The 18,522-nt window shown below is 40.3% G+C and overlaps 1 protein-coding gene across 1 annotated transcript; it reads right to left on the bottom strand.

The window, feature by feature from the left end:
- Window positions 1-1,208: 1,208 nt before the first annotated feature.
- On the bottom strand, window positions 1,209-16,145 carry LOC109560322 (alcohol dehydrogenase class-3). The gene is made up of 9 exons (XM_070791170.1): window positions 15,992-16,145; window positions 13,123-13,224; window positions 11,414-11,555; window positions 10,833-10,920; window positions 4,849-5,068; window positions 4,438-4,698; window positions 3,737-3,872; window positions 1,650-1,788; window positions 1,209-1,509 (listed from the first exon to the last, which is right to left on the bottom strand). Exons 1-9 carry the CDS (start codon window positions 16,001-16,003, stop codon window positions 1,485-1,487), a joined length of 1,125 nt encoding a protein of 374 aa, XP_070647271.1. The 5' UTR covers window positions 16,004-16,145; the 3' UTR covers window positions 1,209-1,484.
- Between the last annotated feature and the right edge of the window lie 2,377 nt (window positions 16,146-18,522).

Below are 18,522 nucleotides of genomic sequence, written 5' to 3'. Positions count from 1 at the left end.
TGCTGTGATTCATGGGGTTGCAAAGAGTCGGACACGACTGAGTGACTGAACTGAACTGAACTTGAAGAGCAATTTGACAATTTCTAGTAAGGTTTAAAATGTTATCCTGTGACACACATCTTACATGACTGACACTGAGCATGATGTGCAAGGATGTTCCACCAGTGCTGTCAGCAGCAGAGAAACAATTTGGGAAACAATTATATGCCACAGTTGGAGACAGTAAATGATGGTAGTTCATATAGGTGACTACTACTGCACAGTACTCAGTGAACGGAAGCATCATACACAACAGGGATTAACCACACAGTAATGAGTGGAAAAGCTGCAGAATAAGATAGCATCCGGTTTAACATGTATGACAACATGAAGACTGGCGGGTGTACAGATATGTATAGTAAAAGTATGGCAACCTGGGTGAGAGTGATAAACATGATTCTGGGTGCTGACTATACCACAGGAGAGGAAAGGTAATGTGGTCTGGAAGAGTAAAATGTTAGGATTTGACAAAATAAGTGCTTCAGTTTGGATATTCAGTAAGTAAATGTTTTCCATATACTTGAAATAAGTTCACAGCGGGATCAACAACACAAAACTACCTACTTAAAAGGTAGTTTCAGTGACGAATTCTAGTGCTCCATATGGGCCAGATGCCATACCAGGAACTGCGACTCTTAAGTTTGATCAATGCACGGTACCTGCCCTCAAGAAGATAATCTTCAATGCCCCTGGTGGTCCCGTGGTTAAGGATCCACCTGCCAATGCAGGGCACATGGGTTCTATCCCTGGTCCGGGAAGATTCCACATGCCTTGGGGCAACTAAGCTCGCACGCTATATAGAGCCCACGTGTTGCAACTCCTGAGCCCAAGCACCCTAGAGCCTGTGCTCTGCAACAAGAGAAGCCACCACAATGAGAAGGCCATGCACCTCAACTAGAGAAAGCTGGTGCAGTAACGAAGACCCAGTGCAGCCAAAAAAAAAAAGGATAATCTCACCGAAGCAGATTTCGGTTGACTGGAGAAATCTGTTCTTTAATAATGGGTCTGAGATCCTTAAAAGTTACAAGAAAGTTACCAATGACAGTGAAGACAACGGCATACACTCACCACTGCCTTGCCTTCTCCGTCTTTCCTTTAAAGAATGAAGATGACAGGGAGAGAAATCATGAGAATGAATTCAGCATAAAACAGATGACAACTCCCACACATACACAGGCATTCCTTTTATTATGTTAGAAATATTCTTTAATGAGCTAGCAATTATTTATGTGAAGAAGAGACTAGAAAACAGATTTATGACAGTATTAGCCTTATCCTTGGTTAGACATATGTAGGAATTTACACACAAAACATTATTGCTTAGAGTAGGTTAATGAAGATCTAACAATCTGTGAACTTGAAAGAGCTCCTATCTGCTTATGTGGCTGCTCCAACCAGACCCTAAGACTTAGTTACAAGGATGGAAGAATTCTCCTCTTTTGAACTTAAAGCTTTACAACCGTTCGGATGCTGTAAGAGAAGAAAACAATAAACAAAGGTTCAGAATCCTTTAATACCACTAAAACACTTTTTTAAAAAAAATACTACTTCCTCCGTAAGCCCCAAATCATTACCGCAGTCTATACTACACAGCTAAAGAGAAAGCTTACCTCTTTCCGGCATGCATCAGATCAAAGGCTTCATTAATTTGGTCAAAAGGCAGACTGTGAGTCACAAACTCATCAACTTTTATCTTTTTGGACATATATTCAGACACCAACTTTGGGACACTTTCTACACTCTTCCATCCTAAAGGAAATCATACATCTATTCATTACTTTTTCCAACAAATCTCTATAGTATGCTTATTATTTAGTAGGTGACAAAGACATCTAAGAGAATGAATTTTTTCATGAATTAAAGAGGAATGAAAAACTTCAAAATCAGCCTAGAGAGGAGGAAGAATTTAATATACATCTTTAGTTAAGAAAAAAACAGATGCCTTTTGAGCACTTTTCTTTTTTCTGTGTTAAGATTTACTAAAATCTCATTAAACCTTAACGGAGATTTTAAAACTATACAGGACAGAACTCTAGAAGTCTCAGAACAAGATTATTTAAATCCACAACAGCAAAATTTCTATAATCATGAAATTCAAGGAAGAACAAAATTGATGTGATACATGACTTTATTTCTGTGCTTTTAATTTCAACATAAAGATAACATCTCAGAATAAAAAACTGTGAACTGAAAAGCAAAGTAGAAGACCTTTACTTATATGTTAAGATTTTAAACAAAGTCAGATCCTTCAATTTTTCACTTGTATTATTAAAAGAAACAGTAAATGTACAAATAAGCTTTCCCCCTTTTTAAACTAGGGTTTCTTTGGACTATATTTCAAGCTTTTATGTGTGTGCTAAGTCGCTTCAGTTGTATCCAACTCTGTGAACCCATGGACTGCCGCCCACCAGCCTTCTCTGTTCATGGGGTTCTCCAGGCAAGAATACTGGAGTGGGTTGCCATTTCCTTCTCCAGGGGATCTTTCTGACCCTTTTCCAAATCTCCCTCCTTACATCCTCGACAGATTACCTTTTCATTCCAAACTGGTACCTTTTTTTTCCCCCTCATTTAAATCTCCTGGTAACAGACAACTACAGCTACTGCTATTCCCTACACCAAAACTTCTATTTACATTGTGAGTCATGTGTTAGCAACACCCATGGGGCCCCAAGGCTCCAGCTTATTTCTCAACAAACATGTGTTTCGGTGAGGCTTCAGTTAGAAGTGACTTCCAACCCCCCTGGCTCAGTCTCCCAGACATTTTTAGAACATTCTCAAATATAGCTCTGGAACCTCAGCTGATGTCCCTGAGCTGCATGTGTGGTTCTACAAGTCTGTTCTAATACACTCAAGTGGGGCATACTAGTGTCTAAGGCTTTGAAAAGAGGGTTTAGTCAGCTTGACATTTTCCTTGACAAATTGTGTAGTATAAAGAAGGAAAACTTAGGCCAAATCCCTCATTTTTCATACTTTCCCAATTTTCTGGCCTTGGAAAAAAAAATGTGGCATGATGTGAGGCAGGGAATGAGACACTTTGTTAGACGCAGGTCATTTCATTTGAAACTTATGCTATGTAATACTTTTTCCTTAGGAGAATTGTAAGGATGTATTTTTTAAAAATCTATTAAAAACTTAAGGTTTCCTTCATTCACAATAGTTGGGATATATAAACATGTTTTGATGTCTTTTCTCTTCCCTAGCTGAGCGACCCTAAGAAAGAGAAACTATTTCTTAGCATTCTCCTGGTAGTTGGCAACCCCAGGTAACCACATACTTTTAGGACACTCAAGGGAAAAACGATCAGTCTGGCAGCTTTTCCATTTTGTTATAAGGCTCTGTCTAACTTAAAGTTTTACTCAGACTGGTTACTGCTGAAATCAGTACTGTTTAGAGAGAAGCATGATCACATCCAGGGATCACTGCACTCTCTGGGAAAATGAGTAAAAAAATGCCAATAACCTATATAAGTCTACCAGATGACACAAGGTGGCTGGCCTGGTTTATCCTGTATCCAGCTTCTGACCTAGCCCCAGCTATTTCATTAATGGAATATTAGTATTTTTTTTCAGGGTATAAAAAGTAGCCTTGTGTTTCAGAAGAAGCTGAGCACCTCCCCAGTCCCAGGGTTAGTACTCATTGGGATTACAATTCTGCTGAAGGAAATAACAGAAGAAAATGTCCTCATCCATCAAATTACCTCCAAAGGCAGTGCCTTTCCACGTGCGGCCCGTGACTAGCTGGAACGGACGAGTGGCGATTTCTTCACCAGAGGCAGCTACTCCCACTACCACACTGATGCCCCAGCCTTTGTGGCAGGCCTCCAGCGCTGCTCTCTGCAGACAAACCACAGAAGTCAGTGCATTTTGCTAAGAATATCTACTTCTCCAGAAACTTCTGGGGGACAGGGTAGTGGTACAGAGAACTGTTTTAGAAAAGTGGCAACAAAATGATCCAAGTATTTATTAAGTTGTTTAATTTTATTGAACAATTTTAACAGGTACTTTTAAAAGAATTTGCTAATTTGGCTAAATATTAACACAAATTGAAAGGATTTAAAGCTTTTATTTGTTGTCTACTAAGGTTACTGAGTCACTATGTGGATATGTATCTAATTCCATAGCCCATGTTCTCTATAACTGCATCGTTTTGCCTTTTCATTTAATGAAACGCACTTTAAGATACAGCAGAGACTGAAAGGCAAAATAACATTTTCCTTCATCTTTCCCTTGTCTAGTTCAATAGTTATTGTTCCCTTCTTTCAGCAACCATTCTTATCCGAGAATTTAAGATTTCTCCTTTGCAAAACAAAACAATATTTTATCTTAATAAAGGAAATTACATTTAAAAAGGCAGTTACACACACACATAAGCACATGGAATGAAGCCAGGCATACTCACCATGACTTTCACATTACCAATACACTCAAAGGAGTAGTCGACTCCCCCGTCAGTCATCTCAATGAGCACTTCCTGGATCGGTTTACTGAAGTCCTGGGGGTTAATACACTCAGAGGCCCCGAACTCCTTGGCTCTTGCGAATTTATCCTTATTGATGTCCACACCAATGATCCGGGCTGCACCAGCCATCTTACAGCCCATGATAACTGCCAATCCAACTCCTCCCAGGCCAAAGACAGCACAAGTAGAGCCAGGCTCCACCTAACATTAAAGACAGCCTATAAGGTACTCATTCTGTAAGAGTCAGCGAAATCATTAGTTTTCTTACAGGTTGGGCCAAGTTCACTACTTCAGCAAAGCTTTGCTGTATGAAGTTAGAAGGTGGAATCTAAAACCCAGGCCAACACTTACCTTGGCAGCATTCAAAGCAGCACCATAGCCAGTTGAAATGCCACAACCCAGAAGGCAAACTTTATCCAAAGGTGCTAAAGGATCAATTTTAGCAACAGAAATGTCAGCCACAACTGTGTATTCAGAAAATGTGCTGGTTCCCATGTAATGTAAAATTGTCTTTCCTTTACAAGTAAATCTGCTAGTGCCATCTGGCATTAATCCTTTTCCTTGAGTGACTCTAAAGAAAAAGAAATCAATTTTTTTAAATGATGACCAGTAGTTAGAAGACTGTGCTAAGACCAAAACTCTAATTTCTAATGTATTCATTAATCAATTTAGCACCTTTCACCAATGCCTGATTAGGAAAACTTTTAAAAGAACTATAATCTTACGAATCTTTTCCAACATTCAATGTCCCTCTAGATTACCTGTCAAGAGTACTGAAATAATTTTAACAGGTACAACTTATGGATCACATAAAATGATTTTAAAATTCCATCATGTGACCCTATATGCGAGACAGCAAAAGACACACAGATGTAAAGAACAGTCTTTTGGACTCTGTGAGAGAAGGTGAGGGTGGGATGATTTGAGAGGGTAGTGCTGAAACGTGTATATTATCACATGTGAAGTGGATTGCTAGTCCAGGTTCTATGCATGAGACATTGTGCTCAGGGCTGGTGCCCTGGGATGACCCTGGGGGATGGGATGGGGAGGGAGGTGGAAGAGAGGTTCTGAATGGGGAACACTTGTGCGCCCGAGGCTGATTCATGTCGATGTATGGCAAAAACCACTACAGTACTGTAAAGTAATTAGTCTCCAATTAAAATACATTAATTTTTTTATTAATTTTTTAAAAAAGAAAAAAAAAAATTCCATCATGAAACTGTGAGCAAATATAACTTCAAAAAGCATTAAGCCAAAACAGCATCCACACAGCAGAGATTACAAGCAACTAAAAAGATGGGGAAACAGTAGAAAAAGTGGCTGACTTTATTTTTCTGGGCTTCAAAATCACTGCAGATGGTGACTGCAACTATGAAATTAAAAAGACACTTACTCCTTGGAAGGAAAGTTATGACCAACCTAGACAGCATATTAAAAAGCAGAGACGCTACTTTGCCAACAAAGGTCCGTCTAGTCAAGGCTATGGTTTTTCCAGTGGTCATGTATGGATGTGAGAGTTGGACTATAAAGAAAGCTGAGCACAGAAGAATTGATGCTTTTGAACTGTGGTGTTGGAGAAGACTCTTGAGAGTCCCTTGGACTGCAAGGAGATCCAGCCAGTCCATCCTAAAGGAAATCAGTCTTGGGTGTTCATTGGAAGGACTGATGTTGACGCTGAAGCTCCAATACTTTGGCCACCTGATGTGAGGAGCTGACTCATTGGAAAAGACCCTGATGCTGGGAAAGATTGAGGGCAGGAGGAGAACGGAATGATAGAGGATGAGATGGTTGGATTACATCACCAACACAATGGACATGGGTTTGGGTCAACTCAGGGAGTTGGTGAAGGACAGGGAGGCCTGGCATGCTGCGGATCATGGGGTCGCAAAGAATCAGACAGGACTGACTGACTGAACTGAACTGATCCAGATCAGCACATAAAAGCAGATGTCCAAACTGGTTAATTCAGATTTCTTAGGAGGCCTATTTCAAAAGTGTAATAGTCCCCATGGATTCAAGTTATCTTCTCTCTTGCAACGGTTTCAAAATTATTTTTGATATTCTAAATGGTTGATGTAACATCTTGCTTAGGAATATGGGCCCTAAAGACAGACACAGTCAATCAGTTCAGTGGCTCAGTAATGTCCAACTCTTTGAGACTCCACGGACTGCAACATGCCAGGCCTCCCTGGCCATCGACAACTCCCGGAGATTACTCAAACTCATGTCCACTGAGTCGGTGATGCCATCCAACCATCTCATCCTCTGTTGTCCCCTTCTCCTTCTGCTTTCAATCTTTCCCAGCATCAGGGTCTTTTCAAATGAGTCAGTTCTTTGCATCAGGTGGCCAAAGTATTGGAGTTTCCGCTTCAACATCCGTACTTCCAATGAACACTCAGGACTGATCTCCTTTAGGATGGACTGGTTGGATCTCCTTGCAGTCCAAGGGACTCTCAAGAGTCTTCTCCAACACCACAGTTCAAAAGCATCAATTCTTCGGTGCTCACCTTTCCTTATAGCCCAACTCTCACACCCATACATTATTACTGGAAAAACCATAGCCTTGACTAGTTGGACCTTTATTGGCAAAGTAATGTCTCTGCTTCTTAATATGCTGTCTAGGTTGGTCATAACTTTTCTTCCAAGGAGCAAGCGTCTTTTAATCTCATGGCTGCAGTCACCATCTGCAGTGATTTTGGAACCCCCCAAAATAGTCTCTGTTTCCCCATCTATTTCCCATGAAGTGATGGGACCAGATGCCATGATCTTCGTTTTCTGAACGTTGAGTTTTAAGCCAACTTTTTCACTCTCCTCTTTCACTTTCATCAATAGGCTCTTTAAGTTCCTCTTCACTTTCTGCCATAAGGGTGGTATCATCTGCATATCTGAGGTTATTGATATTTTTCCCGGCAATCTTGATTCCAGCTGTGCTTCCTCCAGCCCAGCATTTCTCATGATGTACTTGCATATAAGTTAAATAAGCAGGGTCACAATATACAGCCTTGACATACTCCTTTTCCTATTTGGAACCAGTCTGTTCCATGTCCAGTTCTAATTGTTGCTTCCTCATCTGCACATAGGTTTCTCAAGAGGCAGGTCAGGTGGTCTGGTATTCCCATCTCTTTCAGAATTTTCCACAGTTTGTTGTGGTCCACACAGTCAAAGGCTTTGGCATAGTCAATAAAGCAGAAATAGATGTTTTTCTGGAACTCTCTTGCTTTATCAATGATTCAATGGATGTTGGCAATTTGATCTCTGGTTCCTCTGCCTTTTCTAAATCCAGCTTGAACATCTGGAAGTTCATGGTTCACAGACTGCTGAAGCCTGGCTTGGAGGATTTAAGCATTACTTTACTAGCGCGTAAGATGAGTGCAATTGTGCGGTCATTTGAGCATTCTTTGGCATTGCCTTTCTTTGGGATTGGAATGAAAACTCACCTTTTCTAGTCCTGTGGTCACTGCTGAGTTTCCCAAATTTGCTGGCATATTCAGTGTAGCACTTTCACACCATCATCTTTTAGGATTTGAAACAGCTCAACTGGAATTCCATCATCTCCACTAGCTTTGTTCGTAGTGATGCTTCCTAAGGCCCACTTGACTTTGCATTCTAGGATGTCTGGCTCTAGGTGAGTGATCACACCATCATGATTATCTGAGTCGTGAAGATCTGTTTTGTATAGTTCTTCTGTGTATTCTTGACACCTCTTTTTAATATCTTCTGCTTCTGTTAGGTCCTTACCATTTCTGTCCTTTACTGAGCCCATCTTTGCATGAAATGTTTCCTTGGTATCTCCTATTTTCTTGAAGAAATCTCTGCTGCTGCTGCTAAGTTGCTTCAGTCGTGTCCGACTCTGTGCAACCCCATAGATGGCAGCCCACCAGGCTCCCCCGTCCCTGGGATTCTCCCGGCAAGAACACTGGAGTGGGTTGCCATTTCCTTCTCCAATGCATGAAAGTGAAAAGTGAAAGTGAAGTCGCTCAGTAGTCTTTCCTATTCTATTGTTTTCCTGTATTTCTTTGCACCAATCACTAAGGAAGGCTTTCTTATCTCTCCTTGCTATTCCTTGGAACTCTGCATTCGAATGGGTATATCTGTCCTTTTCTCTTTGCCTTTCGCTTCTCTTTTATTCATAGCTATTTGTAAGGCCTCCTCAGACAACATTTTGCCTTTTTGCATTTCTTTTCCTTGGGGATGGTCTTGATCCCTGTCTCCTGTACAGCATCAGGAACCTCCGTCTATAGTTCTTCAGGCACCCTATCAGATCTAATCCCTTAAATCTATTTCTCACTTCCCCTGTATAATCGTTAGGGATTTGATTTAGGTCATATCTGAATGGTCTAGTGGTTTTCCATACTTTCTTCAATTTAAGCCTGAATTTGGCAATAAGGAGTTCATGGTCTGTGCCACAGTCAGCTCCCGGTCTTATTTTTGCTGACTGTTTCATTCTGTACTCCAAGGCCAAATTTGCCTGTTAATCCAGGTATTTATTGACTCCCTACTTTTGCATTCCAGTCCCCTATAATGAAAAGGATATCTTTTTTTGGTGTTAGTTCGAGAAGGTCACACACACTTGTGTTCAAATCCCAGGTGGCCCTTGTCAAGTGAATTAACCCCTGTGCCTTCATTCTGTCATTAGAAAATCAGAGAAACCATCTTTCTTAGAGATTACTAAAAAATCAAATGAGAGGTTATGTAAGCATTAGCACTGTGCCTGGCACAGAGTGCTTAATAAAAAGGTTACTTTTAATAAAAATAAACCCTAGAACTTGATGTACACTCTTGGATAAACCTTTGGAATATATATGAATAAAATATATACAGATGAAGAAAAAGTCAACTGCCTGTGGATTCAAGAACATTTCCTTTGAGAGAAACATAAATACGACCAGAAACAAACAGATGACAAAGCTCTACCCCAATAACCTTTATATCTTTATGAGAGCAAGTTAAATTTGCTTAGCTCTCAATGTCAGAAACTGCTCTGCTTTCAGAAGAGGCTCATGAACAAAAGGTGATATGGGATATATTTTAAGCTTTGAAAGAACTTGTCCTTCTAAAAGCTTACAGACAGCCACAAAAAAGCCTACAACCATTATCCTACTTGGTATGTCAGAAGTCTTTCAGATAGTGTTTGGAATTCCCTTTCAAAATGACTATAGTTATATTTTTTTGGTTCTAGTTTTGTAACTGTGTTCATGTGATAAAATAAATGCAATTTCGTCTTCCAAAAAAAGAAACTAATTTTGTCAATGGCGTTAGAAAACAATGCAAAAACTAACAGATCTCCCAAATAGTGCTGGGTGGGAGTATATGCCATGACTCAGCAACTTCAATCCTAGGGAAATACCCAAGAGAAAGTTGCATAGATGTCCATCAAGATATCCATCAAGAGACACACATGGACGCTCCGAGAGGCACTAACCATAGCAGGGTCAAAGTGGGGAGCAATGTGAATGTCCATGGGAGAAAGGGTAAACAGAGATATTTGGAATGAAACAAAAGAGAATCAGAGGCATACAGCAGCACGGCCACTTCAACAGACATTATGAATGAAATAAACCAGGCAAAAGAGCACATTCTGCATAATTCTGTTTCTATGAAGTTTTACAGTGAAAAATAACAATAGTGGTTACCCTTGAGGGAGGTAGGTGTTGACCTGTAAGGGACATGAAGCACTGTGTGGGCAGCTGGAAGGGTTTTCTATCTTGATCTGAGTGAAGGTTATAACTATTAGGTGTGTATAAGCATAAAAATTCATTGAACTGTACACTTAGTATTTGTACACTTTAATTACTTCATTATGTGTATGTTCTACTTCAGTGACAAAAAAGAGGCAAAAGGGGGAAAACAGACACAAGATCTTAAATGCCTCAAAGAAGTTAAGTGTGTTACCTTGCTACAATAAAATAACCACCTTTTCTTTGTCAAAGGGTTATGTTATCTCTTGGAGGCTTCCCAAAACCGTATGAGCTAAGTTTTATTACTTTGGTTTCATGGACAATAAAATGGCTCATAAAAATGCCTTCATTCAATTTCATAACCATGTCCCTCCTTACTACCTATTTTGGCAAATTTACCCTAGTATTATGGAAAGAGAATGGGTTCAGAAAATTGCATTATCTCTCCCAACAGCTGATGATGCTGAGCATACCACTTAATTTCCAAGTCTAAATTTTCTCATCTATGAAAATACAGTGATACCAGTGATAATGACAGGTTGCCAAGAAGACAGAATGAAATAATGCACGTAGAACGCTCTGTATAAATTGCCACATAATTACTTATCATGATTAATATTACCTCTTGTTTTAAGAATAAAATAAAAAGACACTAACCTTATCTTCTGGCAAAGGTTTGTTTTAGGATTCAGACAAAATTTGCATTCTCCACACTGGGGGATGTAAAGTGGGATGACAGTATCACCTAGAAAACGAACGCAAGGACACTGTCCTGAATTGGTAGCACCTGATTCTAAACAAATTCCCATTCTTGTCAACTCACACAGCTTTGCAGGTTAACAACTTTAAGGCCTAGAACTTTACCTACATAACATCAGACACTGCCTGACTATGCAAAAAAAAAAAAAAAAAACAAGCTTCAAATTTTTATCTAAATGAAACTTTCAAAACAGTAAGTGGAGAACAAGGAAGTCATGTGCTTTACTATACTGACTTGATGCATCTTCAAAAATTCTTGCTTAATTGGGCAAAAACCATGTCAGATAAGTAGCAGTCTCATAATCAGAAAGGAAACAGCTCTCAAATATTTGTGTTTTCCAGATGAGGAATAAAATCAATCTTGACAACTTACTTAGGCGGTAACTTATTCAAAAATAAACAATGAATAGTGTATCAGAAATATAATTTCGTATAAAAATAAGCCAAAATTGTAAAATAAGTGGTTCAAATATCCTCACCTGCCTTCAGCTTAGTAACTCCTTCACCAACACTCTCCACAATTCCAGCACCTTCGTGTCCCAAGATCACTGGATAATTCCCTTCAGGATCAGCCCCACTCAGTGTATAGGCGTCAGTGTGGCAAACTGCAGTGGCAATAATCTAACAGGATATTAAATAGCGTCTGAGTGTATGCACATGCAATTCAGAGTGACACACAGGTCAAAGGAGAGACATTTTTACTTAACAGCATATTTTATTGGTTAGAAGATACACTTCTTTCATATTTTAACCTCTCTAAAATCAGCATGTGCTCATCACCGATGGCATCTTAACAATTGGAATTGGCAGCATTTTCTTAGTGGTACATAAAATTAATGGTACCTTTATAGGCAATGAAACATAAGTGTATCTATTTTCCTTTTTGATACATGTTAGCAGAAGAAGGTAAACCAGGGCATGTTATGGGCACGGTGCTTTCTGCGGGTGTGGAGAGGAACACCACCTGTGTGCAAAAGCAGGGAGAGCCCATCTCACTGCTGGCCTCCTCCTGACTGTTGGGGAATGAGATTTCTAAAAAGACATATGCCAGCTTACTTGGTCTGTGGCAAAATTCAAGAGCTTTTATTGGAACCAACTCCCTCTTGAGCAGCCACACAGAATTTCTGCTTAAATAAGCCCTTTATCCCAATTTTTCTGGCTTTCAAGTATCTCTTTTCTTTTCACACTGCCAAAAGCACAGAAAGGAAAAGTCTTGGGAGTATCCGTTTTTCTGCTTCTCACATTTAAACCTGATTACAATGTAACATTCTTAGCTGTTTGTTAGCAGTTTCCCAGGGAAGACTGGTAGCCCTGTACAGCTCATATTAGCACATCCAGGATCAACTTTTTCTTTAGCAGAAAAATCACAATCAGGTTGATTTCTGTAAAGATTTCAGATTCCTGAGCCTGGGTTAAAAGAATCTGAAAAAATTATTTGGCCCTGGCTTCTCGACTTGTTAAATGTGATCCCTGGAAGCATGAGAACTGGAGGTGGGATGGGGGAAGTATACTCCAATTCACAGCAAAAAATGGTTATTTTTTTCTAGAAGGTTCATTTTACTCAATGGTCATTACTTTAAAGCACTGATTTTACATCATAAGTACAGAGTAGAATGCCAGAGTATCCAGCTGGCTGCCTTGTGCGATATTCCTCTCTCCAGGGGTAACTTCCCTTTCTTTGCCACAGCAGAGATTAAGAGGTGTTGGAATACTGAATCCCCTGAACCTTGGACTTGTCTGCAAAGGTCAGTACATTTTAAAGTTCTCTAAGCAAGCCTGCTTCACTTGCTTGTTGATCTAGTCAGTTAGGAACCTGTTCCCAAATCTTATTTGAAGTTTCTTCTGATAATCCAAAGAATCTTCAGAATACATCTTAAGTTATGGGATCAGCAGAAAGGGGAACATCCTATAAAGTCACCCTAAACCCAGGCTACAGAAGATCAACTGCACTCATCCACTGATCCATGGAGAAGGCTGTTCAGTGCAACACCAAAGCTAAAAAGAGGAGAGGAGCACTGCAAAAGTGAGAGGGATGGACTGAGAGCCGGGATTCCAAGGCTGGATGACTCTCAGTCCCTTCTCCTTGACACTGTCCTTGGGGATTTCTCCTCTGTAGACCTCAGAGGACTCATCTATCTAGAGACCTAATTGTAGGCCTTCCCTTCCAGTGCCTTAGATGTTTCATTACCTTAATTCGAACTTCATGAGCCTTTGGGGGTGCCACCTCTACCTCCTCTATAGAAAGAGGCTTCCCAGCCTCCCAGGCAACTGCAGCCTTGCACTTGATAACCTGCAATGGGGGAAAACAGAGCAAGATGCTTATCCTCCTGAACTAATCACAACTACTTAGTTAATTTAGATGATGATGAATGCTAATCTTAGTATATCACCGATTCACAATGACACAACTCCAAGTGATATTGAGAATCTCCTGGCATGTGTTTATACTTTATATAAATAGTACTCATTAAAAAATTTTCATTGAGATGATCACATGTGGAAGTTTCATTCAGGAATTCCCTGGCAGTCAGTGGTTAGGACTCAGCACTTTCACTGCTGGGGCCTGGGTCCCTGTTGGGGGAGTGAGGGAGGGGAAAACTCAGATCCCTGCAAGCTACATGACCAAAAAAAAGCTTCATTCATCAAATATTTAATGACCCTCTACAACGCATAAGCAGGAGAAGGTTAAGAATACAGGTTCCAAGAGAATCTGATTCAGTAGTCTGGTATAGGGCCCAAGGGCTCTGAATGCTTAAGATGTGTCCTATGAAATTTTTTTGCTCAGGCTGGTGTAAGTAACACTGGTTTACTGTAAAACTGCACAGCGGGAAGTGGTATAAGGAAGAGAATCAGAATGGGGGATCTAAAAAAAACAAACAAACTGTACCTATCCCTTTCAATTGTGCTATGCAATACAGTAGCCACCTGCCACATGTAGCTTTTGAGCACTTGAAAAATGGCCAGTTTGAACTGAGATAAGCTGTACCTGTAAAATAATCCCAGGTTTTGAAGACTCACTATTTAAAAAATGCTGATTACATGTTGAGATGGTATTTTGAATATATTGGGTTAAATTTTAATCCAACAATGCCATTTTAATGTGGCTACTAGAAAAGTGAAAATTATATACATGACTCATATTGTATTTCTATAGTACAGTGCATGAGGAAGGTTTTGATTAGTTCACAGAATGATTATGAAACATGTTTATGGAATAAAGGTCCTGCTGAGATTATAGTAGACTTAAAAGCCAATAATTACAAAATGTGTGATTTAAAGGGAGAGGCACAAAGTGCTACAGAATGCAAAATGTGGAGAAAGAGTGTAACAGTGTAACTTTGGTTGGTGGGTTTGGGGAAGTGTCACTTTTAACTAGGATGAAAGATGAGGAACAGTTACATAGAGATAAAATATCTACATATAGAATGATTGTGAGCTGTGGATATGAAAATGAAGCCCCTAATACAGTCCTTGACAAGGTGCTGCTGCTGCTGCTGCTAAGTCGCTTCAGTCGTGTCTGACTCTGTGCGACCCCACAGAGGGCAGCCCATCAGGCTCCCCTGTCCCCGGGATTCTCCAGGCAAGAACATTGGAGTGGGTTGCCATTTCCTTCTCCAATGCATGAAAGTGAAAAGTGAAAGTGAAGTCGCTCAAGTGGTGTCTGACTCTTCTCGACCCGGTGGACTACAGCCTACCAGGCTCCTCCGCCCATGGGTTTTTCCAGGCAAGAGTACTGGAGTGGGTTGCCATTGTAGCTTCGCAGAAGTAAGTTAGTAGCCATTAGTAGCAAGAGAACAAAAGAGTGGAGGAAAAGAAGAGCTGACCTATGCAGAGGGATGAGTGGCTTGCATAAACTTATGAGGCTGGAAATAATCACTTTTAAAATTAAAATGTAGATATTAAGAGCTGATAAAAAATTTATACACTGCATTAGAAACTTTTTTCACCTCAATGTACCATAAATCCCAAACTCCAAAGGTAAAATTCAAAATACTAACAATGAAATCACATATTCTAAAGATCTAAAGCAACAAGAATAAATAATTCATTCACAATCTAAGCTTTAAATCCCTCCTCCCCCCTTTTAAAGCATATCTGAAAGTTTAACGTTTTCCTTTCAATAACAATTCTAAACAAAACAAAGCCTCACTAAATCCGCAGGCAACTGCCCTACTTCAACATCTGAACTATCACAGGAAAAACAGCTGCCAACTTGTTAAATCTCAAAGGTCGTCGTTTAGACTTTACCATTTCTATTCAAGTTCAAATCTTTCAAGAAAATTTGTTAACTTTGTAAAGCATTAAAACAAACAGCGACGTTAGATTAATCCTGTTACTCGCATATTTCTGCCTTTACTGGCTAATGTGTATTTCAGGAACTTTTAATAGTATGTTGCACAGGGTGCAACCCCGGCTCACCATCCTTAGTGTGACCACTAATCGCGACTAACCTGTAACTCTCAAGTTTTTTTAATCTAAAATGGGGTACTATTTTGCATAGGTGTTACAAAAGGATTCAAGTAGGGTGTGTAGAAAGCTCTGGTGCCCAGGTGCTCCAAAACTTTACGAAGCCTTCCAAAGTACAGTCCTTGGAGGCAGAAAGATAGCTCAATTATGAACTACTATGGTGAAACACAACCTAGGGGTTAAGAGCACGGGCTCTAGCTGCAGCTTTGCTACCTGAAAGTATGATCCACAGCAAGTGATGTAACTTTATGTACGCAAAACGTGGGGACTCTTAAACCACCTCCCAAATACCAGGATACCGATCCCACCCAGCCCCCACTCTACGGTTCTCCCCACCCCCATCCCGCTTCGGCTGCCCGCGAAGCAGCAGAATCCAGCCACGAAAGGAGCCGAATCAAAGCTTCCTCACTCCCTCCCTGCTGAGCTGCTAGCTCCCCACGGCCGCGTTTCAGCTCCACCAGCCAGAGTCAGGCTCCAGGCCAAGCCCCACGCGTCCCCGACTCCTCTCAAGCCTGCGGCCAGGTTCCGCTCCATGCTTTCCCCCTCTCCCTCCCTTTCTTGGACTCAGCCAGCCTAACAGCTGATTATACCTGGTTCGCCATTTCCTCAGACCGCAGTCAGCGTGAAGCAGATAACTGGAAACAGCCGTGCAGGGTCGGGGATGTAGGCGGGGCATGCGTCCGCCTGCGCCGGGGCGAGCGTGGAGGCGGGGGTGCGGGGGCTGGAGCTTGGCGGGTGGGGCTTGAGCCCTGGCAAGGCCGGAGCTCTAGTTGATACCAGGTGGTCTCGCGAGAAGTTGGAGTTTGCAGTAGGCTGGAAAGCAGCGGCGGCGGCCGCTCAGTGAGCAACGTAACACAGTCTGTAAAGTATCTGTCAGATAGATGAGGGTTTCCCCGTGTAACTGTAGCCCAGGCAGCGTAGATAAAGCTTATAAAGGAGGTATGTGGAGGGCGAGGAACCAGGACTTTCACTGGAAGTACGTGAGAAACCGTAAGAGGACCGCACCTTCTATACAGCTTGTGGGCACGTCTTGAGGGCTCAAGATGAGTGAAAGACAGCTCCGCAGGAGAGTCTCCATCAGCTGAGCTTTGAGAAGGAGGATAAAGGGCTTATTGGGGAAAGTCCCAGTGTCAACTTGGGAAAAAAAAAAGCACAAAGGAAGACCTGTGAGTTGAGTTTCTTCAGCGTCTTACTGAGGACTGTGGCCTGGAGACAGCCTCTCAGATATCCCTGAAGAACTATTCTGAAAAGGTGGGGGAAGGCTAGTATACGTGTGATTTTGGGGTGCAGGGTTGTAATCAAGCATTCATCTCCTGGAGGATTATTGCTAGTCCTGAGGAACAGATATCTAAATGATTTTTGTGTTTTTTCTAAATATGGGAGGATGTGAGAATCTAGGTTCTAAAAATGTTTCTCTTGAAATATTTCTAACTATCTAACGGCCTATTTTGCCAGAGCACAGAGTGCCTCTTTCTTGATCTTTTCCCGGAATTCCTCTAAGTGTGTACTGCGGGTCAGTGATTGCTGTGGCTAATAACTCAGGCCTTGTAGAACTGGGTGATGGGCAACATTCTTCAGTTTAAGCCAGGCTCCTATTCCAGCTGCTGCTGAAGGGTGAGTAGGATTTATGGTGGTGGTTCATAGAACATGGGGAGAGAACTATGCAAGGAGGAGAAGGGGGCAGTGAAAAATCCCTGGGACATGGATGCAGTTGATGTGTTTTTAGAGTGGAGCAGAGTGTAGAGAGAGAGAGGATGGATTATTTGCTAGTTTACTCTTAAACTCTGTTAGGGATGCTGGATTTTATTAAAATGGCTTTATTGGACAGACCACTCTCTTCTCGCTGCTCATTTTTTTTTAAACGGCATTTTAATGGCTCCTCAGTATATACCTTAAGGGTTGGTGCTCTCACAAGTATATCCAAAATGTTTCACGTCACCCACTTATCTTTACCGTGACGTTAACTTTTATTTATATAGAGACAACTTCTAGATTGTGAATCAGGATGGCTTCTGGTAAACTCAAGACTTGAGAAGTTCCTCAAGTCAATATTAAATACTGAACCACAGATTAAAGAAGCTCAGGGAACACCAGGGAGCCTAATGCCAAAACACAAAACAAAACCAACCAAACAAAAATACACTTAGACATAATATATTCAAACTACAGAAGATCAAAGGAAAAAAATCTTGAAAGAAGCCAGAAGGAAAGAAAACATCTTATGAAAAGAGGAGCAAAGGTAAAAATTACATCCAGTTTCCCCTCAGAAATCATCTAAGCAAAAATATAGTGGAATGAAACATATGTGTTGAGGAGAAAAAAACCTTCCAATCTAGAATTCTGTGTTCTGTAACTTTATCCTTTAGAAGTGAATGAGAGATAAAGACTTTCTTACATAAATATTGATGAAATTTGTTGCCAGAAGACATGCCTTGGAAGAAATGTTAAAAGAAATTCTTCAGAGAGAAGGAAAGTGAGTCAGGTCAGAAACTCATCCAAATAAAAGAAGCGCAATAGGGAATGAATAAGTGACAGTAAAATAAAAACTTTTATTTTTCTTTATTGATTTAGCAGAGAACGTAGCATATAACAAAGTTTTATTCAAAGTAAAAATATTCAAAACAGTATTATTCAAAAATAATAGAAAAACTACTTCATGATTATGAAGTAAGCATAATTGAAATGGATGACAGCAATGACACAAGGGATTAGAGAGAGGAATTAGGATTATATTGATTTTGTAAGATGTTAGTACTGCCAGTGAAGCAGTATAGTGCTATTTGAAAGTGAACTTGGATTGGTTGTAATAAATATATATTGAAAATTCTAGGGCAAACACTAATTTTTTTTTAAAAGTACAATTGATATACTTAGAAAGAAGGGAAAATGGAATCATGTATTGGGTTGACACCAAAAAGGAAGAGAAGACTAAAATAGTAACAAAGAAGGGCAACCAATGTTAATGGAAAACAGTAACAAATACAATAGATAGTAATCTGACTGTATCAATAATCATTTAAAATGTCCATGGTCTAAATGCACCAATTAAAATAAATTGTTAGTGTGAATCTAAAAACAAGTATCAAATATATGTTTTATTTTTAAAAATCTGCTTTAGTTT

This window comes from Bos indicus, chromosome 6 (genome assembly GCF_029378745.1).
Source record: "Bos indicus isolate NIAB-ARS_2022 breed Sahiwal x Tharparkar chromosome 6, NIAB-ARS_B.indTharparkar_mat_pri_1.0, whole genome shotgun sequence".
Taxonomy (NCBI): domain Eukaryota; kingdom Metazoa; phylum Chordata; class Mammalia; order Artiodactyla; family Bovidae; genus Bos; species Bos indicus.
This window is presented reverse-complemented; position numbering and strand designations above follow the sequence as displayed.

Bases quoted from the DNA above. Each gene is read 5' to 3' on its own strand.
- LOC109560322 (XM_070791170.1), bottom strand. The intron at 11,556-13,122 runs GTAATGAAACAT...ATATCCTGTTAG, and splicing joins CTCATGAAGTTCGAATTAAG to ATTATTGCCACTGCAGTTTG. The intron at 1,510-1,649 runs GTAAGCTTTCTC...CTTCTCTTACAG, and splicing joins CTGATGCATGCCGGAAAGAG to CATCCGAACGGTTGTAAAGC.